Source organism: Coregonus clupeaformis, chromosome 2 (genome assembly GCF_020615455.1).
Source record: "Coregonus clupeaformis isolate EN_2021a chromosome 2, ASM2061545v1, whole genome shotgun sequence".
NCBI classification, from domain to species: domain Eukaryota; kingdom Metazoa; phylum Chordata; class Actinopteri; order Salmoniformes; family Salmonidae; genus Coregonus; species Coregonus clupeaformis.
Window position 1 is genome coordinate 21332989 of NC_059193.1, and position 23488 is coordinate 21356476.

General features: G+C 45.8%; 1 protein-coding gene across 1 annotated transcript in view; it reads right to left on the reverse strand.

Moving 5' to 3' along the window:
• Positions 1–993: 993 nt before the first annotated feature.
• Positions 994–23488, reverse strand: part of LOC123493086 (collagen alpha-1(XXIII) chain-like) — a 317331-nt gene continuing 294836 nt past the window's right edge. Inside the window, exons 29-32 of the mRNA XM_045226942.1 lie at positions 4255–4341; positions 3748–3837; positions 3373–3411; positions 994–2887 (exon numbers count right to left, since the gene is read on the reverse strand). Coding sequence (XP_045082877.1) covers positions 2885–2887; positions 3373–3411; positions 3748–3837; positions 4255–4341 — 219 coding nt within the window. The 3' untranslated portion in view covers positions 994–2884. The remainder of the gene's footprint in view (positions 2888–3372; positions 3412–3747; positions 3838–4254; positions 4342–23488) is intronic.

Here is a 23488-nt window from a genome sequence, read left to right on the forward strand (position 1 = left end):
CCATTCAAGATCTCACCTCGTGGAGTTGCAATGATCATGAGAACGGTGAGGAATCAGCCCAGAACTACACGGGAGGATCTTGTCAATGATCTCAAGGCAGCTGGGACCATAGTCACCAAGAAAACAATTGGTAACACACTACGCCGTGAAGCACTGAAATCCTGCAGCGCCCGCAAGGTCCCCCTGCTCAAGAAAGCACATATACAGGCCCGTCTGAAGTTTGCCAATTAACATCTGAATGATTCAGAGGAGAACTGGGTGAAAGTGTTGTGGTCAGATGAGACCAAAATCAAGCTCTTTGGCATCAACTCAACTCGCCGTGTTTGGAGGAGGAGGAATGCTGCCTATGACCCCCAGAACACCATCCCCACCGTCAAACATGGAGGTGGAAACATTATGCTTTGGGGGTGTTTTTCTGCTAAGGGGACAGGACAACTTCACCGCATCAAAGGGACGATGGACGGGGCCATGTACCGTCAAATCTTGGGTGAGAACCTCCTTCCCTCAGCCAGGGCATTGAAAATGGGTTGTGGATGGGTATTCCAGCATGACAATGACCCAAAACACACGACCAAGGCAACAAAGGAGTGGCTCAAGAAGAAGCACATTAAGGTCCTGGAGTGGCCTAGCCAGTCTCCAGACCTTAATCCCATAGAAATTCTGTGGAGGGAGCTGAAGGTTCGAGTTGCCAAACGTCAGCTTCAAAACCTTAATGACTTGGAGAAGATCTGCAAAGAGGAGTGGGACAAAATCCCTCCTGAGATGTGTGCAAACCTGGTGGCCAACTACAAGAAACGTCTGACCTCTGTGATTGCCAACAAGGGTTTTGCCACCAAGTACTAAGTCATGTTTTGCAGAGGGGTCAAATACTTATTTCCCTCATTAAAATGCAAATCAATTTATAACTTTTTTGACATGCATTTTTCTGGATTTTTTTGTTGTTATTCTGTCTCTCACTGTTCAAATAAACCTACCATTAAAATTATAGACTGATCATGTCTTTGTCAGTGGGCAAACTTACAAAATCAGCAGGGGATCAAATACTTTTTTCCCTCACTGTAGTTAAACCTACCAACAATGATTACCTTTATATCATGGTGTGTCAGTGTGTACCAATGAATACAACTATTGTTAAATCAATGACTTTGGGTACATTATTGTACTTCAGTCCGAATGTACTAAACTCATTGGTTAAGAAAAACAATCAAACAAACAATAACATTTTACGTCAGCAGCAAGAATCCATACTGTTGTTCAGAAAACAGTATTTCATCTAAATGTGTTTTTAGCTAAGGTTAAGTGATAATACTTCAATATACTTCAAAACTGTACTGTCATCACTGTCAGAAAATACTGATGTGATATTTGTAATTGGCTTATGTCTGATAAAACCCAAATGAATCACAAAATTGCTACATATTCAAACCGTTTGTTCAACTTCATTGATGGAATACTGCATATTTGTGAATACTGCAAATAGCTCCAGTTCTGACTTTGAATTTAACACAATGAACTCAGTATGCATCTGTATATTATACAAACACGTCCATGCACAGGAATGCAAATGTAACTCAACTAGAATAAAATAAAACATCACACTTGTCATCACTGCCAGTATGCCACACACAAAATACATCTGCATTTTATTTATACTTTTTTTTACATAGAAAGACTGTTAGAGACTTAGAGATTGCTCTTCGCAAACTAAATACCTCAGTAACTTATTGCCTTAGTGTGCTGGTATGGGAGAGGTTTTCATGATGCTATATAATGCTGTGACTTGTGTTGATCATGCACTTTATTAAATGGAAACACTGAAGAAAATAAGATATGGTCATACACCATGTCATAAAAACACTTTCGTCATATCCACAGAATTGTATTATTATTATTAATATTATTAATATTATTATTATTATTATTATTATTATAATGTGACATCATAGGTAAATCCTTGCCGCTGTAACCCAGAACCAACAGTGAGTGTGATAAAAATTACAACTACAACTTATGGGTGCGATCACTCTTCAGGTGAAAGTGGAAATGCAGTGTTCTGTGTTGCCCCCTCCTGCTGTGTTTCCATAACGCAGCATCTCAGTATTCCGAATAGAACTGAATGGCACGGAACCGGTCCGTCACTCTCTAGAGGTTGTCCATCCTTTGTGCTCTCTTGTCTGTCTGTCTCTCCTGCGTGTTCTCTCTGTCCTCCAGACCTGCTCTCCCCTCAGGGCTGAGAGAGAGCGAGACGTTTACGTTTGAGCTTCTGTCTCCTCCTCTCCTCCTCCTTCTCGTCCTTTCAAAAACAGACAGAAGAGAGCGCTGACCTACACTCCTCTGTCTATCACACCAGGAGGTCTGTCCATCCGTGGGATCGAGCAGGGCGGAGCAAGCACACATTCCAAGCAGCAACATGGCCAGGCAGCAGCTGGACCAGGCAGCAACATGGCCAGGCAGCAACATGGCCAGGCAGCAACATAGCCAGGCAGCAACATGGCAGATGAGACTCCATTAGTAAGGCAGCCATTCTCCCTATTCATCCACTCTCCAGCAATGTGTGTGTCTGTCTGTCTGTCCGTCCGTCCATCCGCCCGTCTGTCTGCTCCTTTATGTCTCTCTCCTGATGTTGCTCCATGATGGCTGTGTTCCATTTACTACATTTCACTTCATATCCAAAGTCTATGTGTACAAAAAATATCTGTATCGATCGATATATCCGGTCTGGTTAATACTGTTGACTCAAAATAACGTCCATGATAAAAAAAGTGTCAATATATTATATAAAACGTTTCCATAAAAAGGCAAAAAATAACAAAAAAGCAATGTAGTATTCAGTTGCAATATATACCATATCAATATGTACAGTGGCCATGCTTGATGTTAGCCATCACTGCAAGAGAATGAGAGCAGGGATTAGTGGGGGTCACAGGTCAAGAGGTCACAGATCAAGGCTACTAACGTTAGCAAAGCCACTAGGGCTCTATAATAGATGCTTTGTACTTCATCCTAATCAAACTCATAAAATGATTATTATATAACATACATGTTATAATCATACCCAAATCATATTTATTTATTGGGCATAATACATGCTAATTGGTACAGTAAAATAATCTGAGTTGGGGGATGATCATTGCGTTGTTCACTGTTTATCTTGAAGCTCTGGTTTGATTGACAATGTACTGTCATCATATTGCATGTGGTTGCAAATTAATGTACTACATATTAATCAGGCAGGTATTAATGAATGTACTACATATTAATCAGGCAGGTATTAATGAATGTACTACATATTGCTCAGCAGGTATTAGTGAATGTACTACATATTATTCAGGCAGGTATTAAGTCATACTGGGCATTCGAATCCCCACTCACCTTGTGCCAACATCCTGGTATGGGCAGTCCATCTTGCCCCTAGGGGTAACAGAACAAGAGAGAGGAGTGGTTAGTGGGGAAGTTTCATGTCATGTGGGGTGAAAACACCAAAGAACTTTACCATACCACATGCAAGTCAGCACATTGACAACCACATCCAGACCACAACACAACTCCGCACTATTTTCATAATACAACCTTATGCTGATCTTAAGATTCATGTGACAATCCAGCCTACTGATGTTAGAAAATGACAGATATCAGAGAGAAAACACACATGGAACAGCAGGCTAAGGGAAATAGTGCGTGGGATAGAACGAGGGAACAGGCAGACACACAGTGGTGGAAAGGGGGGAACAGGTAACGATACTGTACCAAAGGACAGGGGGCCTCAGGGCCAGAAGGAGGAGGAGGAGGGGTGGACTGTACCCCTTCATCAGAAAGTCCTTTAGTCCCATTATAACCCTGTCAGCAAGAGCCAACCCACTGTTACACATACTCTGAACATACATCCCTCCCACAGACACAGAGAATAACATACATCCCTCCCACAGACACAGAGAATAACATACATCCCTTCCACAGACACAGAGAATAACATACATCCCTCCCACAGACACAGAGAATAACATACATCCCTCCCACAGACACAGAGAATAACATACATCCCTCCCACAGACACTGAGAATAACATACATCCCTCCCACAGACACTGAGAATAACATACATTGGAAATCATAGAAATAGAGATCCAAAATAAATAAAAAGAAAACAATTAAAAATCTACAATTGTAAACACATAAAGTTGTTAAATATTTTATCCAGTCTGGCTCAAATGTCCATACGGTCATGGATGAAAGGTCAAGGTTGAGGGTGACATACCACAGGACAGGGCTGGTCCAGTCCAGGGGGACCCTGCTCCCCCTTCCCACCCTTCAGACCTCTCTTCCCCATTGTCCCCCGGTCACCCTGAGAGAGAGAGAGAGAGAGGGGACAGAGAGAGAGAGAGAGAGAGAGAGAGAGAGAGAGAGAGATGGGCACGAGAGTAGTTCCACTAAATGCAAGTCAACTAGTAATTTAACTACATTTTGCAGTAGCTTGTTGGTAGTTCAACTAAATAAACATCTTCTTAGTGTTTTCAGTAGTTAATTACTTGTTTTGCCTTGTAATGGTGTAGCTAACTACTGGAACCACACACTATATTTTCACCCCCCATAAAATAATTTTCCTGCATAACCCCCACAACATTTTCAGATTTACAGTTGAAGTCGGACGTTTACATACCCCTTAGCCAAATACATTTAAACTCAGTTTTTCACAATTCCTGACATTTAATCCTAGTAAAAATTCCCTGTTTTAGGTCAGTTAGGATCACCACTTTATTTTAAGAATGTGAAATGTCAGAATAATGATTTATTTCAGCTTTTATTTCTTTCATCACATTCCCAGTGGGTCAGATGTTTACATACACTCAATTAGTATTTGGTAGCATTGCCTTTTAAATAGTTTAACTTGGGTCAAACGTTTCGGGTAGCCTTCCACAAGCTTCCCACAATAAGTTGGGTGAATTTTGGCCCATTCCTCCTGACAGAGCTGGTGTAACTGAGTCAGGTTTGTAGGCCTCCTTGCTCGCACATGCTTTTTCAGTTCTGCCCACACATTTTCTATAGGATTGAGGTCAGGGCTTTGTGATGGCCACTCCAATACCTTGACTTTGTTGTCCTTAAGCCATTTTGTCACAACTTTGGAAGTATGCTTGGGGGGTCATTGTCCATTTGGAAGATCCATTTGCGACCAAGCTTTAACTTCCTGACTGATGTCTTGAGATGTTGCTTCAATATATCCACATAATTTTCCTTCCTCATGATGCCATCTATTTTGTGAAGTGCACCAGTCCCTCCTGCAGCAAAGCACCCCCACAGCATGATGCTGCCACCTTTTTCCTCCAAACATAGCGATGGTCATTATGGCCAAACAGTTATATTTTTGTTTCATCAGACCAGAGGACATTTCTCAAAAAAGTACGATCTTTGTCCCCATGTGCAGTTGCAAACCGTAGTCTGGCTTTTTTATGGTGGTTTTGGAGCAGTGGCTTCTTCCTTGCTGAGCGGCCTTTCAGGTTATGTCGATATAGGACTCGTTTTACTGTGGATATAGATACTTTTGTACCTGTTTCCTCCAGCATCTTCACAAGGTCCTTTGCTGTTGTTCTGGGATTGATTTGCACTTTTCGCACCAAAGTACGTTCATCTCTAGTGTCACGATCGTCGGAAGGAGCGGACCAATACGCAGCGCGTGGAGTGAACATGATGACTTTATTTATAAAGCAACCACGTAAAAACAACAAACGACGATAGTGAAGTCCTAACGTAACAATACACTGAACTTGGAACAATAACCCACAAAACAAAGGTGAAAACTGACAGTTTAAATATGGCTCCCAATCAGAGATAACGAGCCGACAGCTGACACTCGTTACCTCCGATTGGGAGTCATTGACTACAACATACAACCACCTAGAAAAACAACCCACAGACCTGCAAACATAGAAATACACCCGACAGAACTACCAACATAGAAAAACACCCAAATCCCCAACAAAACAACATACACTCTAGCTCACATACAAAAGTCCTAGAGCCAGAGTGTCACAGTACCCCCCCCTAAAGGTGCGCACTCCGGGCGCACCAGCATACGCTCTAGGGGAGGGTCTGGGTGGGCGTCTGTCCACGGTGGTGGCTCTGGCCCCGGTCGTGATCCCCACCCCACCACAGTCACAAACTGCTTAGTAGGCAGTACCGGACTAAGGGACAGCACCTGACTAAGGGGCAGCACCGGACTAAGTGGCAGCACCGGACTAAGGGGCAGCACCGGACTAAGGGGCAGCACCGGGCTAAGGGCCAGCACCTGACTAAAGGGCAGCACCGGACTGAGGGGCAGATCCTGGCTGGCTGGCTCAGGCGGATCCTGGCTGGACGGCTCTGGCGGATCCTGGCTGGCGGAAGACTCTGGCTGATCCTGTCTGGCAGAAGGCTCTGGCTGATCCTGTCTGGCAGAAGGCTCTGGCTGATCCTGTCTGGCAGAAGGCTCTGGCTGATCCTGTCTGGCAGAAGGCTCTGGCTGATCCTGTCTGGCAGAAGGCTCTGGCTGATCCTGTCTGGCGGAAGGCTCTGGCTGATCCTGTCTGGCGGAAGGCTCTGGCTGATCCTGTCTGGCAGAAGGCTCTGGCTGATCCTGTCTGGCGGAAGGCTCTGACGGCGTTGGGCAGACGGGCAGTTCAGACGGCGTTGGGCAGACGGACAGTTCAGGCCCCGTTGGGCAGACGGGCAGTTCAGACGGCGTTGGGCAGACGGACAGTTCAGACGGCGTTGGGCAGACGGACAGTTCAGGCCCCGTTGGGCAGACGGGCAGTTCAGACGGCGTTGGGCAGACGGACAGTTCAGACGGCGTTGGGCAGACGGACAGTTCAGGCCCCGTTGGGCAGACGGCAGACTCTGGCCGTCTGAGGCGCATCGTAGGCCTGGTGCGTGGTGCCGGAACAGGAGGTACCGGGCTGAGGACACGCATCTCAGGGCTAGTGCGGAGAGAAGCAACAGGGCTTGCTGGACCCTGGGAACGCACATGACGCCTAGTGCGGGGAGCCGGAACAGGGCATGCTGGACCCTGGGGACTCCCATAACGCCTAGTGCGGGGAGCCGGAACAGGGCATGCTGGACCCTGGGGACTCCCATAACGCCTAGTGCGGGGAGCCGGAACAGGGCATGCTGGACCCTGGGGACTCCCATAACGCCTAGTGCGGGGAGCCGGAACAGGGCATGCTGGACCCTGGGGACTCCCATAACGCCTAGTGCGGAGAGCAGGAACAGGCCGGGCCGGGCTGGCGAAGCGCACCGTATCCCTGGTGCGTGGAGTAGGAACAGGCCGGGCTGGGCTGGCGACGCGCACCGTATCCCTGGTGCGAGTGGCCGGAACAGGCCGGGCCGGGTTGGCGAAGCGCACCGTATCCCTGGTGCGAGGAGTAGGAACAGGCCGGGCTGGGCTGGCGACGCGCACCGTATCCCTGGTGCGAGTGGCGGAACAGGCCGGGCGGGTTGGCGAGCGCACCGTATCCCTGGTGCGAGGAGTAGGAACAGGCCGGGCTGGGCTGGCGACGCGCACCGTATCCTTAGTGCGAGGGACCGGAACAGGCCGTACCGTGCACGGGGAACACACACTACTGGCTGCACCACGGGACTAGGAACGGGCCGGACCGAACTGGTTACACACCCCCAGTACCTCACGCCGTGCCTCAACACTTTCCTTCCCTGCTTTACCCAGTTGCCCCCTTGACCTGGTAGCCCACTGAATCCGTCCCTTCTCTGCCTCCGTCAGCCCCCTTAACCTGGCAGCCCTCTGACTCTGCCTTGTGGCAGCCTCCTGCTGCTCCGTCGCCCAAGCCATGTGCCCCCCAAAAAATTTCTTGGGGTTGCCTCTCGATCCTTCCGACGATGATGGCCCTGCTGATGCCGTTGCTCCTCTCGCCGTCGCCTCTCCACCGTCTCGCTCCAAGGACGGCGATCCATCCCATCGAGGATCTCCTCCCAAGTCCAGGACCCTTTACCTTCCACCAGTTCCTTCCATGTCCAGACCCTTTGTTCCTGGACGCGCTGCTTGGTTCCTTTATGGTGGGTTATTCTGTCACGATCGTCGGAAGGAGCGGACCAATACGCAGCGCGTGGAGTGAACATGATGACTTTATTTATAAAGCAACCACGTAAAAACAACAAACGACGATAGTGAAGTCCTAACGTAACAATACACTGAACTTGGAACAATAACCCACAAAACAAAGGTGAAAACTGACAGTTTAAATATGGCTCCCAATCAGAGATAACGAGCCGACAGCTGACACTCGTTACCTCCGATTGGGAGTCATTGACTACAACATACAACCACCTAGAAAAACAACCCACAGACCTGCAAACATAGAAATACACCCGACAGAACTACCAACATAGAAAAACACCCAAATCCCCAACAAAACAACATACACTCTAGCTCACATACAAAAGTCCTAGAGCCAGAGTGTCACATCTAGGAGACAGAGCGCGTCTCCTTCCTGAGCGGTATGACGGCTGCGTGGTCCCATGGTGTTTATACTTGCGTACTATTGTTTGTACAGATGAATGTGGTACTTTCAGGCGTTTGGAAATTGCTCCCAAGGATGAACCAGACTTGAGGAGGTCTACAATATTTTTTCTGAGGTCTTGGCTGATTTCTTTTGATTTTCCCATGATGTCAAGCAAAGAGGCACTGAGTTTGAAGGTAGGCCTTGAAATACATCCACAGGTACACCTCCAATTGACTCAAATTATGTCAATTAGCCTATCAGCAGCTTCTAAAGCCATGATATCATTTTCTGGAATTTTCCAAGCTGTTTAAAGGCACAGTCAACTTAGTGTATGTAAACTTCTGACCCACTGGAATTGTGATACAGTGAAATAATCTGTCTGTAAACAATTGTTGGAAAAATTACTTGTGTCATGCACAAAGTAGATGTCCTAACCGACTTGCCAAAACTATAGTTTGTTAACAATAAATTTGTGGAGTGGTTGAAACACTAGTTTTAATGTATGTAAACTTCCGACTTCAACTGTAGATATGATACTTTTTCACAAAGTAGTTTTGATGTAGTGAACACATGTTTCAAAGTAACTTTAGTTACTTATTAAAAATTATATTTCTCTTAATGGTTTCCTGTAGCTCAGCTTCTTCCAGGGTGAAGTAATTGGTAGTTTGGTAAACTATATTTTCAGAGTAGATTCCCCAACACTGAGTATTCCTTGTAGGCCTAAAACACCCGATATAACTGATCACAATCATCAAACAAGAAGATTAGCTGAATCAGGTACAAATCCTGAGCCAAGCTGGTATAGTGTAGGTTCAATGACTATATACACGGAGTGTACAAAACATTAGGAACACCTGCTCTTTCAATGACATAGATTGACCAGGTGAATCCAGGTGAAAGTTATGATCACTTATTGATGTCACTGGTTAAATCCACTTCAATCAGTGTAGATGAAGGGGAGGAGACCGGTTAAAGAAGGATTTTTAAGCCTTGAGACAATTGAGACATGGATTGTGTATGGTGCCATTCAGAGGGTGAATGGGCAAGACAAAAGATTTAAGTGCCTTTGATCGGGGTATGGTAGTAGATGCCAGGTGCACCGGTATGTATCAAGAACTGCAACGCTGCTGGGTTTTTTACACTCAACAGTTTCCTGTGTGTATCAAGAATGGTCCACCACCCAAAGGACATCCAGCCAACTTGACACAAATGTGGGACGCATTGGAGTCAACATGGGCCAGCGTCCCTGTGGAACGCTTTTGACACCTTGTAGAGTCCATGCCCCGACGAATCAAGGCTGTTCTGACAGCAAAATGGGGTGCAACTCATATTAGGAAGGTGTTCTTAATGTTTTGTACACTCAGTGTATTGTAGGCCAGTTATGTTCATTAAGTATGTACTGTATGTAACACATATTTTTGGAACATTTTGCAATTAAGCCAACAGTAGTTCATGCTTTAGTATCTCCATCAATGTCATTGTGGACGAAAAGTAGGCCACCATTTTTGTCAGGATTAACTGGGATTTTGAGATTCAGAACTCTGGGCCATGCATAATGCAGCGTCATAATGCTGTTGCCATGACAACATACCTAACAATCCAGATGTTGCAGGAATGAATTCCATTTCTTTACCACTTGCTACTGGACACTTGGTGAGATATCAACATCAATATTGAGAGAACAGCATTGTTTTACAAAGTATCTTGAGAGATTGGCTATTGGCACGAGTGCATCTGCCATTACTGGTGAGAGGGCTTATTCAACTTCTTCATCATTGGGTGAGTCAGTGCCACTGGAAAGCTTTGTAGGACTACAATTTCCTCCTCATATTGTACAATCTGTGTGTCTCAGTGTGCCTATAGTGTTTTTAAATATATATGAAAAACATGGGTTCATGGTACCCTATCACAACATTGAATTTTAAGGAGAAAGCAAGTGCATGATCCCACAGAAAATATGGGAGTTCTTTAACATGCTCCGGAGTTAAGAATATTGTTAGCTTATATCGAAATACCAAAAAAGCTGAACAGATAAACACATAATAATAATAATAATAATAATAATAATAAAAATTAATAATTTGTGTAGACCCTTTTGGAATGTTTGATGAATTACCATGGTAACTGCCATTATTCCATCAACTTGCTACCACATAAATACAATTCTAATTCTATGCATGTAACAATCAAATACCATGGCAACTATGCATCACAATAGCAGGTGACCACCTAAAAATCCACGGTCTGGCGCATAGAATTAGAATAACTAGAATGGACATATTCTCTCAGATCATGGCAATTTACCATGGGATTGCAATAGTACTTCTAATTCTATGGGGGGCACATGAGAACTCTGTCCCTTCAAATAAGCATCACTGAACATCATTGAACATTCCCATGTCATCATTGAACATTCCCATGTCAATTGAGTTGGTTGTTGATAAAGTTTTATTGAATACTAAAAATTCAATGCCTGTGGTACACAAAATATGGCCACCGGTCCATGTATGCCCATTCTAGTAATCCTAATTCTGTGGTCTGGGAATGTGTACCACCTGAACCAGAACCTAACCCTCTATTAAGACATTAATCCTTTCCCAGACAGCTCCTTAAAATGGAGCAACAGATCTGGAGGACAGATATAGAGAGGGAGGTGGAGAGAATATGCCTGGGTGTGCCTGTGTATGTTGTTGGTTGTCATTGACAACATACAAAAGGAGAAGGTGGAGATACAGTAAAGGAGAGAAAGTTGCAGAAAGGAGTAGAACGTGCAAAGGCAGAAATAGAAAACAGCTGGGAGGAGATAGAGAAGTTTAAAAAGGAGGTGGCGAGGTTGAGAGACAGCGAGGAGAAGAGGAGGTGGCGAGGTTGAGAGACAGCAAGGAGAAGAGGAGGAGGTGGCGAGGTTGAGAGACAGTGAGGAGAAGAGGAGGAGGTGGCGAGGTTGAGAGACAGTGAGGAGAAGAGGAGGAGGTGGCGAGATTGAGATACAGCGTGGAGAAGAGGAGGAGGTGACGAGGTTGAGAGACAGCGTGGAGAAGAGGAGGAGGTGGCGAGGTTGAGAGACAGTGAGGAGAAGAGGAGGAGGTGGCGAGATTGAGAGACAGTGAGGAGAAGAGGAGGAGGTGGCGAGGTTGAGAGACAGTGAGGAGAAGAGGAGGAGGTGGCGAGATTGAGAGACAGTGAGGAGAAGAGGAGGAGGTGGTGAGGTTGAGTGACAGCGTGGAGAAGAGGAGGATGTTGAGAGATAGTGAGGAGAAGAGGACGAGGTGGCGAGATTGAGAGACAGCGTGGAGAAGAGGAGGAGGTGGCGAGGTTGAGAGACAGTGAGGAGAAGAGGAGGACGTGGCGAGGTTGAGTGACAGCGTGGAGAGGAGGAGGATGTGGCGAGGTTGAGAGACAGCTTGGAGAAGAGGAGGATCTGGTGAGGTTGAGTGACAGCGTGGAGAAGAGGAGGATGTTGAGAGACAGTGAGGAGAAGAGGAGGAGGTGGCGAGATTGAGAGACAGCGTGGAGAGGAGGAGGATGTGGCGAGGTTGAGAGACAGCTTGGAGAAGAGGAGGATCTGGTGAGGTTGAGTGACAGCGTGGAGAAGAGGAGGATGTTGAGAGACAGTGAGGAGAAGAGGAGGTGGTGGCGAGATTGAGAGACAGTGAGGAGAAGAGGAGGACGTGGCGAGGTTGAGTGACAGCGTGGAGAGGAGGAGGATGTGGCGAGGTTGAGAGACAGCTTGGAGAAGAGGAGGATCTGGTGAGGTTGAGTGACAGCGTGGAGAAGAGGATGATGTTGAGAGACAGTGAGGAGAAGAGGAGGATGTGGCGAGGTTGAGAGACAGCGTGGAGAAGAGGAGGATGTGGTGAGGTTGAGTGACAGCATGGAGAAGAGGAGGATGTTGAGAGACAGTGAGGAGAAGAGGAGGAGGTGGCGAGATTGCGATACAGCGTGGAGAAGAGGAGGAGGTGACGAGGTTGAGAGACAGCGTGGAGAAGAGGAGGAGGTGGCGAGGTTGAGAGACAGTGAGGAGAAGAGGAGGAGGTGGCGAGATTGAGAGACAGTGAGGAGAAGAGGAGGAGGTGGCGAGGTTGAGAGACAGTGAGGAGAAGAGGAGGAGGTGGCGAGATTGAGAGACAGTGAGGAGAAGAGGAGGAGGTGGTGAGGTTGAGTGACAGCGTGGAGAAGAGGAGGATGTTGAGAGATAGTGAGGAGAAGAGGACGAGGTGGCGAGATTGAGAGACAGCGTGGAGAAGAGGAGGAGGTGGCGAGGTTGAGAGACAGTGAGGAGAAGAGGAGGACGTGGCGAGGTTGAGTGACAGCGTGGAGAGGAGGAGGATGTGGCGAGGTTGAGAGACAGCTTGGAGAAGAGGAGGATCTGGTGAGGTTGAGTGACAGCGTGGAGAAGAGGAGGATGTTGAGAGACAGTGAGGAGAAGAGGAGGAGGTGGCGAGATTGAGAGACAGCGTGGAGAGGAGGAGGATGTGGCGAGGTTGAGAGACAGCTTGGAGAAGAGGAGGATCTGGTGAGGTTGAGTGACAGCGTGGAGAAGAGGAGGATGTTGAGAGACAGTGAGGAGAAGAGGAGGTGGTGGCGAGATTGAGAGACAGTGAGGAGAAGAGGAGGACGTGGCGAGGTTGAGTGACAGCGTGGAGAGGAGGAGGATGTGGCGAGGTTGAGAGACAGCTTGGAGAAGAGGAGGATCTGGTGAGGTTGAGTGACAGCGTGGAGAAGAGGATGATGTTGAGAGACAGTGAGGAGAAGAGGAGGATGTGGCGAGGTTGAGAGACAGCGTGGAGAAGAGGAGGATGTGGTGAGGTTGAGTGACAGCATGGAGAAGAGGAGGATGTTGAGAGACAGTGAGGAGAAGAGGAGGAGGTGGCGAGATTGCGATACAGCGTGGAGAAGAGGAGGAGGTGACGAGGTTGAGAGACAGCGTGGAGAAGAGGAGGAGGTGGCGAGGTTGAGAGACAGTGAGGAGAAGAGGAGGAGGTGGCGAGATTGAGAGACAGTGAGGAGAAGAGGAGGAGGTGGCGAGGTTGAGAGACAGTGAGGAGAAGAGGAGGAGGTGGCGAGATTGAGAGACAGTGAGGAGAAGAGGAGGAGGTGGTGAGGTTGAGTGACAGCGTGGAGAAGAGGAGGATGTTGAGAGATAGTGAGGAGAAGAGGACGAGGTGGCGAGATTGAGAGACAGCGTGGAGAAGAGGAGGAGGTGGCGAGGTTGAGAGACAGTGAGGAGAAGAGGAGGACGTGGCGAGGTTGAGTGACAGCGTGGAGAGGAGGAGGATGTGGCGAGATTGAGAGACAGCTTGGAGAAGAGGAGGATCTGGTGAGGTTGAGTGACAGCGTGGAGAAGAGGAGGATGTTGAGAGACAGTGAGGAGAAGAGGAGGAGGTGGCGAGATTGAGAGACAGCGTGGAGAGGAGGAGGATGTGGCGAGGTTGAGAGACAGCTTGGAGAAGAGGAGGATCTGGTGAGGTTGAGTGACAGCGTGGAGAAGAGGAGGATGTTGAGAGACAGTGAGGAGAAGAGGAGGTGGTGGCGAGATTGAGAGACAGTGAGGAGAAGAGGAGGACGTGGCGAGGTTGAGTGACAGCGTGGAGAGGAGGAGGATGTGGCGAGGTTGAGAGACAGCTTGGAGAAGAGGAGGATCTGGTGAGGTTGAGTGACAGCGTGGAGAAGAGGATGATGTTGAGAGACAGTGAGGAGAAGAGGAGGATGTGGCGAGGTTGAGAGACAGCGTGGAGAAGAGGAGGATGTGGTGAGGTTGAGTGACAGCATGGAGAAGAGGAGGATGTTGAGAGACAGTGAGGAGAAGAGGAGGAGGTGGCGAGATTGAGAGACAGCGTGGAGAAGAGGAGGAGGTGGCGAGGTTGAGAGACAGTGAGGAGAAGAGGAGGAGGTGGCGAGGTTGAGAGACAGCGTGGAGAAGAGGAGGAGGTGGCGAGGTTGAGAGACAGTGAGGAGAAGAAGAGGATGTGGCGAGGTTGAGAGACAGTGAGGAGAAGAGGAGGTTGTGGCGAGGTTGAGAGACAGTGAGGAGAAGAGGAGGACGTGGCAAGGTGAAGAAGCAGGATAAAGAGGTGGAGAAGAAGAGGGACTAGCAGCACCCTTTAATGCAGGAAAACTTAAATCTGTTCTACCTCATTTCTATCAGCATGTTAAATGTGCAACCAGAGGAAAAATAACTCTAGACCACCTTTACTCTACACACAGAGACGCATACAAAGCTCTCCCTCGCCCTCCATTGGCAAATCTGACCATAACTCTTTCCTCCTGATTCCTGCTTATAAAAAAAAACTAAAGCAGGAAGCACCAGTGACTCAGTTAATAAAAAAGTGGTCAGATGATGCAGATGCTAAGCTATAGGACTGTTTTGCTAGCACAGACTGGAATATGTTCCGGGATTCTTCAGATAGCATTGAGGAGTACACCACATCAGTCACTGGCTTCATCAATAAGTGCATCGATGACGTTGTCCCTCACAGTGACCGTACGTACCCCAACCAGAAGCCATGGATTATAGGCAACATCCGCACTGAGCTAAAGGGTAGAGCTGCCGCTTTCAAGGAGCGGGACTCTAACCCGGACGCTTATAAGAAATCCTGCTATGCCCTCCGACAAACCATCAAACAGGCAAAGAGTCAATACATTACTAAGATTGAATCATACTACACCGGCTCCGACAATTGTCGGATGTTTTATTTATTTATTTATTTTATTTCACCTTTATTTAACCAGGTATGCCAGTTGAGAACAAGTTCTCATTTACAACTGCGACCTGGCCAAGATAAAGCAAAGCAGTGCGATAAAAACAACAACACAGTTACATATGGGGTAAAACAAAACATAAAGTCAAAAATACAACAGAAAATATATATACAGTGTGTGCAAATGTAGCAAGTTATGGAGGTAAGGCAATAAATAGGCCATAGTGCAAAAAATTACAATTAGTATTAACACTGGAATGATAGATGTGCAAGAGATGATGTGCAAATAGAGATACTGGGGTGAAAATGAGCAAAATAAATAACAATATGGGGATGAGGTAGTTGGTTGGGCTAATTTCAGATGGGCTGTATACAGGTGCAGTGATCGGTAAGGTGCTCTGACAACTGATGCTTAAAGTTGGTGAGGGAGATAAGAGTCTCCAGCTTCAGAGATTTTTGCAGTTCGTTCCAGTCATTGGCAGCAGAGAACAGGAAGGAATGGCGGCCAAAGGAGGTGTTGGCTTTGGGGATGACCAGTAAGATATACCTGCTGGAGCGCATACTACGGGTGGGTGGCAGGGCTTGCAAACTATTACAGACTACAAAGGGAAGCACAGCCGCGAGCTGCCAAGTGACACGAGCCTACCAGACAAGCTAAATCACTTCTATGCTCGCTTCGGGGCAAGCAACACTGAAGCATGCATGAGAGCATCAGCTGTTCCGGATGACTGTGATCACACCCTCCGTAGCCGATGTGAGTAAGACTTTTAAGCAGGTCAACATTCACAAGGCCGCAGGGCCAGACGGATTAACAGGACGTGTACTCCGAGCATGCGCTGATCAACTGGCAAGTGTCTTCACTGACATTTTCAACATGTCCCTGACTGAGTCTGTAATACCAACATGTTTCAAGCAGACCACCATAGTCCCTGTGCCCAAGAACACTAAGATAACCTGCCTAAATGACTACCGACCTGTAGCCCTCACGTCTGTAGCCATGAAGTGCTTTGAAAGGCTGCTCATGGCTCACATCAACCACATTATCCCAGAAACCCTAGACCCACTCCAATTTGCATACTGCCCCAACAGATCCACAGGTGATGCAATCTCTTTTGCACTCCATACTGCCCTTTCCCACCTGGACAAGAGGAACACCTATGTGAGAATGCTATTCATTGACTACAGCTCAGCGTTCAACACCATAGTGCCCCCAAAGCTCATCACTAAGCTAAGGACCCTGGGACTAAACACCTCCCTCTGCAACTGGATCCTGGACTTCCTTACGGGCCGCCCCCAGGTGGTAAGGGTAGGTAACAACACATTTGCCACGCTGACCCTCAACACGGGGGCCCCTCAGAGGTGCGTGCTCAGTCCCCTCCTGTACTCCCTGTTCACCCATGACTGCATGGCCAGGCACGACTCCAACACCATCATTACGTTTTCCGACAACACAACAGTGGTAGGCCTGATCACCGACAATGATGAGACAGCCTATAGGGAGGAGGTCAGAGACCTGAACGTGTGGTGCCAGGATAACAACCTTTCCCTCAACGTGATCAAGACAAAAGAGATGATTGTGGACTACAGGAAAAAAAAGAGGACTGAGCACGCCCCCCATTCTCATCGACGGGGCTGGGGTGTAACAGGTTGAGAGCTTCAAGTTCCTTGGTGTCCACATCACCAACAAATTATCATGGTCCAAACACACCAAGACAGTCGTGAAGAGGGCACGACAAAGCCTATTCCCCCTCAGGAGACTGAAAAGATTTGGCATGGGTCCTCAGAAAGTTCTACAGCTACACCATTGAGAGCATCCTGACTGGTTGCATCACCGCCTGGTATGGCAACTGCTCGGCCTCCGACCGCAAGGCACTACAGAGGGTAGTGCGTATGGCCCAGTACATCACTGGGGCCAAGCTTCCTGCCATTCAGGACCTCTATACCAGGCGGTGTCAGAGGAAGGCCCAACAAATTGTCAAAGACTCCAGCCACCCTAGTCATAGACTGTTCTCTCTGCTACTGCACGGCAAGCGATACCGGAGCTCCAAGTTTAGGTCCAAAAGGCTTATTAACAGCTTCTACCCCCAAGCCATAAGACTCCTGAACAGCTAATCATGGCTACCCGGACTATTTGCATTGTCCCTACCACCCCACCCCACCCCCTCTTTTACGCTGCTGCTACTCTCTGTTTATTATCTATGCATAGTCACTTTAACTCTACCCACATGTACATATTACCTCAATTATCTCGACTAACCTGTGCCCCCGCACATTGACTCCGTACTTTTTACTTAACATTTATTTGTCTTAAAACTGCATTGTTGGTTAAGGGCTTGTAAGTAAGTATTTCACTGTAAGGTCTACACCTGTTGTATTCGGTGCATGTGGCAAATAAAAATTGATTTGACAAGATACAGAAGAGGCTGGAAAGACAGAGCAAAAAGCTGGAGAAGAATACAGAGAAGTACGAATTGACAAAGAAAGAGTTTGAAAAGGAGAGAGATGCTGGAGAAGAAGAAGAAGGATATAGTGAATAGGTTAAAAGACGGAATGGAGGACTTGAGGAAGGAGATCGACAGAGCAGGAACTGTCATCCAGAAGAGCAAGATGGAGATAGAGTAGAAGGAAAGAAAGGAGCCGAGGAAAATGGAGCAAAGACACATGTACAAAATGGAAAAGATCAAGATGGAGATGAAGGAAGAATTGAAGAGAATGAGGGTGGTGCTAAAAGAGGTGGTGAGGGAAGTGACATTGGATATGGAGAAGGGAAGGCAGGAGCTGGAGAAAATGATGAATGAAATTAACCAGAAACACAAGGAGATAAAAAAAAGTCAAATTGGAGATGGGTAGGAACAAAAAGGAGTATGTGGAGAGAGTGAGGGAGGTGTTGGAGGTAATGAAAGAGAAGATGACCATGGTAAAGGAGAAGGTGAAGAGAGAGGAAGCGGTGGAGGAAGAGAGGGCCAAGTGGGAGAAACAAGTTAGAAGGGAGTTGGGGATGGTGAAAGAGGCGAAGGAGAGCAAGTAGGATGAGATCGCTAGAGTTACATTTGAGATGAAAAGAGAAGGAGAAGATAACTGAGACAGAGGAGATGATTCAGAAGATGGTGGGAGAGGTGAAAGAGTTAAACAAGAGTTGGCTAAGAAAAAGAGGAAGATGTGAAGAGGGCAAGAGAGGAGTATAAGAAGAGGTGGAATACAGAGATGGAGAGGCTGGGTAAGGAGTTTGAGAAGAAGAAAGAGGAGAGAGAGAGAGAAGAGGTGGAAGGACTGAGGGAGAAGATGAATGAGAGTGAGAAAAAGGTGGAAGGACTGAGGGAGAAGATGATTGAGAGTGAGAAAGAGGTGGAAGGACTGAGGAAGAAGATGAATGAGAGAGAGAAAGAGGTGGAAGGACTGAGGGAGAAGATGAATGAGAGAGAGAAGAGGTGGAAGGACTGAGGGAGAAGATGAATGAGAGCGAGAAAGAGGTGGAAGGACTGAGGGAGAAAATAATTGAGAGAAAGAAAGAGTTGGAAGAGGAAATTATTAAGAAGAGGAAGAAGTCATGCTGGAAATTCAAGGTACAGACACTTCACATAAACAGAAACTCCACATAAACAGACACTTCACATAAACAGACACCTCACATAAACAGACACTATAGATAAACAGACATTCCACATAAAAAGACACTTCACATAAACAGACACTCCACATTAAACAGACACTCCACATTAAACAGACACTCCACATTAAACAGACACTCCACATTAAACAGACACTCCACATAAACAGACACTTCACATAAACAGACACTTCACATAAATAGACAGCATATTTAAATGACCTCAACACTCAGAATGTTCTTTATGCAGTCTATTGGCCAGGAGAGACTGAGATCCATGCATAGGAATATAATACTATATACAGGTCAGTTACATCTATGGCCACAGCCACTGTATTCACTAGCATTAGTTTGAATGCATATATACGGTGAGGGAAAAAAGTATTTGATCCCCTGCTGATTTTGTACGTTTGCCCACTGACAAAGAAATGATCAGTCTATAATTTTAATGGTAGGTTTATTTGAACAGTGAGAGACAGAATAACAACAAAAAAACAAAAATGTTATAAATTGATTTGCATTTTAATGAGGGAAATAAGTATTTGACCCCCTCTCAATCAGAAAGATTTCTGGCTCCCAGGTGTCTTTTATACAGGTAACGAGCTGAGATTAGGAGCACACTCTTAAAGGGAGTGCTCCTAATATCAGCTTGTTACCTGTATAAAAGACACCTGTCCACAGAAGCAATCAATCAGATTCCAAACTCTCCACCATGGCCAAGACCAAAGAGCTCTCCAAGGATGTCAGGGACAAGATTGTAGACCTACACAAGGCTGGAATGGGCTACAAGACCATCGCCAAGCAGCTTGATGAGAAGGTGACAACAGTTGGTGCGATTATTCGCAAATGGAAGAAACACAAAAGAACTGTCAATCTCCCTCGGCCTGGGGCTCCATGCAAATTCTCACCTCATGGAGTTGCAATGATCATGAGAACGGTGAGGAATCAGCCCAGAACTACACGGGAGGATATTGTCAATGATCTCAAGGCAGCTGGGACCATAGTCACCAAGAAAACAATTGGTAACACACTACGCCGTGAAGGACTGAAATCCTGCAGCGCCCGCAAGGTCCCCCTGCTCAAGAAAGCACATATACATGCCCGTCTGAAGTTTGCCAATGAACATCTGAATGATTCAGAGGAGAACTGGGTGAAAGTGTTGTGGTCAGATGAGACCAAAATGGAGCTCTTTGGCATCAACTCAACTCGCCGTGTTTGGAGGAGGAGGAATGCTGCCTATGACCCCAAGAACACCATCCCCACCGTCAAACATGGAGGTGGAAACATTATGCTTTGGGGGTGTTTTTCTGCTAAGGGGACAGGACAACTTCACCGGATCAAAGGGACGATGGACGGGGCCATGTACCGTCAAATCTTGGGTGAGAACCTCCTTTCCTCAGCCAGGGCATTGAAAATAGGTTGTGGATGGGTATTCCAGCATGACAATGACCCAAAACACACGGCCAAGGCAACAAAGGAGTGGCTCAAGAAGAAGCACATTACGGTCCTGGAGTGGCCTAGCCAGTCTCCAGACCTTAATCCCATAGAAAATCCGTGGAGGGAGCTGAAGGTTCGAGTTGCCAAACGTCAGCCTCGAAACCTTAATGTCTTGGAGAAGATCTGCAAAGAGGAGTGGGACAAAATCCCTCCTGAGATGTGTGCAAACCTGGTGGCCAACTACAAGAAACGTCTGACCTCTGTGATTGCCAACAAGGGTTTTGCCACCAAGTACTAAGTCATGTTTTGCAGAGGGGTCAAATACCTATTTCCCTCATTAAAATGCAAATCAATTCATAACATTTTTGACATGCGTTTTTCTGGATTTTTTAGTTGTTATTCTGTCTCTCACTGTTCAAATAAACCTACCATTAAAATTATAGACTGATCATTTCTTTTTTTATTTCTTTTTAATTTTTAGAATGGATCAGCTTAATATTGCAGATAGATTGTATCTTCTATCAATGTAATTGTCTGCATCACTTCCAATCCCCCATGTTTTGTTTTTATATATATACTCCCCTTTATTATTTTTCAACCCCACCATCCTTTCCCTACTTGGAGTAAATTATTGAACAACAATGCCCAGGCCTCTACTGCCGGTCTATACTTACTATCTACACCTTATGGACAGAGTTAATTTTACAATAATTCTATTATATATATATATATATATATATATATATATATATATATATATATATATATATATATATATATATATATTATTTTTTTGCTCCTGAACTTCTTCTACTCTCAACCTCTCCGATCATTTTCATGATGTCCATCCAGTTTGCTTCTATATGCCATATCTTTCTAACTGTGCTCTTTCCCAAAAGCTCCCAACATACAACCTATATACTTATTATGGACACAGTATGCTTACATTATTAGCTATCTTTGTTATTATTTGTTGATATTTGTTATTAGTCCCATCCTTCAACTCTATTCAATACCTCCCATCTATCTCTTAACACCATCCATATAGGATTTCTATTTGCCATATATATTTCAACCGTACTGTGATGTTTTACAAAAGCTCTGAACCTTTCTATTCTCATTGCTTCTACAGATTGTGAATTAAAAATAAACATTTTTGCTAAAAGTATTATTATATTATTGATTGATTGACTATGACTTTTCAGATCACCCAGTAATGCTATCTGCAAGGTTAGCTCCAGGTAAATATTGCAATCCTTTAGCCATTCCTGGACCTGTGTCCAAAAACAAGCTACAAATGGACAGAACCAAAACAAATGATCTAATGATTCTGTCTCTTCACAGCCAAATCTGCAGAGCTGGGAAGATTGTATCCCCCATATAAATAACATTCTATTGGTAGAAAGAATTTTATATAATAATTTAAATTGAAAGATTCTAATTTTTGAATCCGGTGTCGCTTTGCGTGTCAGTTCATAAACACTATGCCATGGGATCGGTACGTCAAAGATCTCTTCCCAACTATTTTGCAATCTATATGGGACGGCTGTCAATCCTTTGGTCCTTAAGTGAAACTGATATACTTTTTTATGTATCACAGTTTTCCTTAACCAATTATGTTCTTTAATGCAAGGCCGACAGACAAGTTCCTTACTTTCTCCCCCTTCCACTTTCCTCTTCCACTTTTGCGGTAAGGCTGCAATTATTTGGTTGTAATTTTGGGTAGAGCAGACATTTCCATATGTTTTTGTTAGCTGCATGTGCGACATAACTCCACCAGTCCTACCGATGATATCATTTACGAAGATTATACCTTTTTTAAACATTCTGTCAAAAAATAAAGGTTTTTTGTAAATTAGTATATTTGAATTTAACCACAATATTTGTTGCATTATTTGTTCTGTCGTTTCTGGAGGATTAAATTGAAATTGCAACCAACTTTCTATGGCTTGTTTTAGAAATAGTGATATTTGGGAGATTATTTCCTTTTCAAATAACTGAAAGTGAGAGGTTGTAATCTGAATAAAGGGAAAAAGGCCTTTCTTAAACATTGGTTGAGACAATCTTACTAATTTGCGACCTGGCCAAGATAAACCAAAGCAGTGCGATAAAAACAACAACAACACAGAGTTACACATGGGATAAAACAAAACATACAGTCAATAACACAATAGAAAATCTATTTACAGTGTGTGCAAATGTAGTAAGTTATGGAGGTAAGGCAATAAATAGGCCATAGTGCAAAATAATTACAATTTAGTATTAACACTGGAGTGATAAATGTGCAGAAGAAGATGTGCAAATAGAGATACTGGGGTGCAAATGTGCAAAATAAATAACAATATGGGGATGAGGTAGTTGGGTGGGCTAATTTCAGAATGGCTGTGTACAGGTGCAGTGATCGGTAAGGTGCTCTGACATCTGACGCTTAAAGTTAGTGAGGGAGATAAGAGTCTCCAGCTTCAGAGATTTTCCCAGTTCGTTCCAGTCATTAGCAGCAGAGAACTGGAAGGAATGGCGGCCAAAGGAGGTGTTGGCTTTGGGGATGACCAGTGAGATATACCTGCTGGAGCGCATACTACGGGTGGGTGTTGCTATGGTGACCAATGAGCTAAGATAAGGCGGGGATTTGCCTAGCAGTGATTTATGGATGACCTGGAGCCAGTGGGTTTGGCGACGAATATGTAGTGAGGGCCAGCCAACGAGAGCGTACAGGTCACAATGGTGGGTAGTATATGGGGCTTTGGTGACAAAACGGATGGCACTGTGATAGACAACATCCATTTTGCTGTGTAGAGTGTTGGAGGCTATTTTGTAAATGACATCGCCGAAGTCAAGGATCAGTAGGATAGTCAGTTTTACGAGGGCATGTTTGGCAGCATGAGTGAAGGAGGCTTTGTTGCGAAATAGGAAGCCGATTCTAGATTTAACTTTGGATTGGAGATGCTTAATGTGAGTCTGGAAGGAGAGTTTACGGTCTAACCAGACACCTAGGTATTTGTAGTTGTCCACATATTCTAAGTCAGACCCGCCGAGAGTAGTGATTCTAGTCGGGCAGGCGGGTGCAAGCAGCGTTCGATTGAAGAGCATGCATTAAGTTTTACTAGCGTTTAAGAGCAGTTGGAGGCTACGGAAGGAGTGTTGTATGCCATTGAAGCTTGTTTGGAGGTTTGTTAACACAGTGTCCAATGAAGGGCCAGATGTATACAAAATGGTGTCGTCTGCGTAGAGGTGGATCTGAGAGTCACCAGCAGCAAGAGC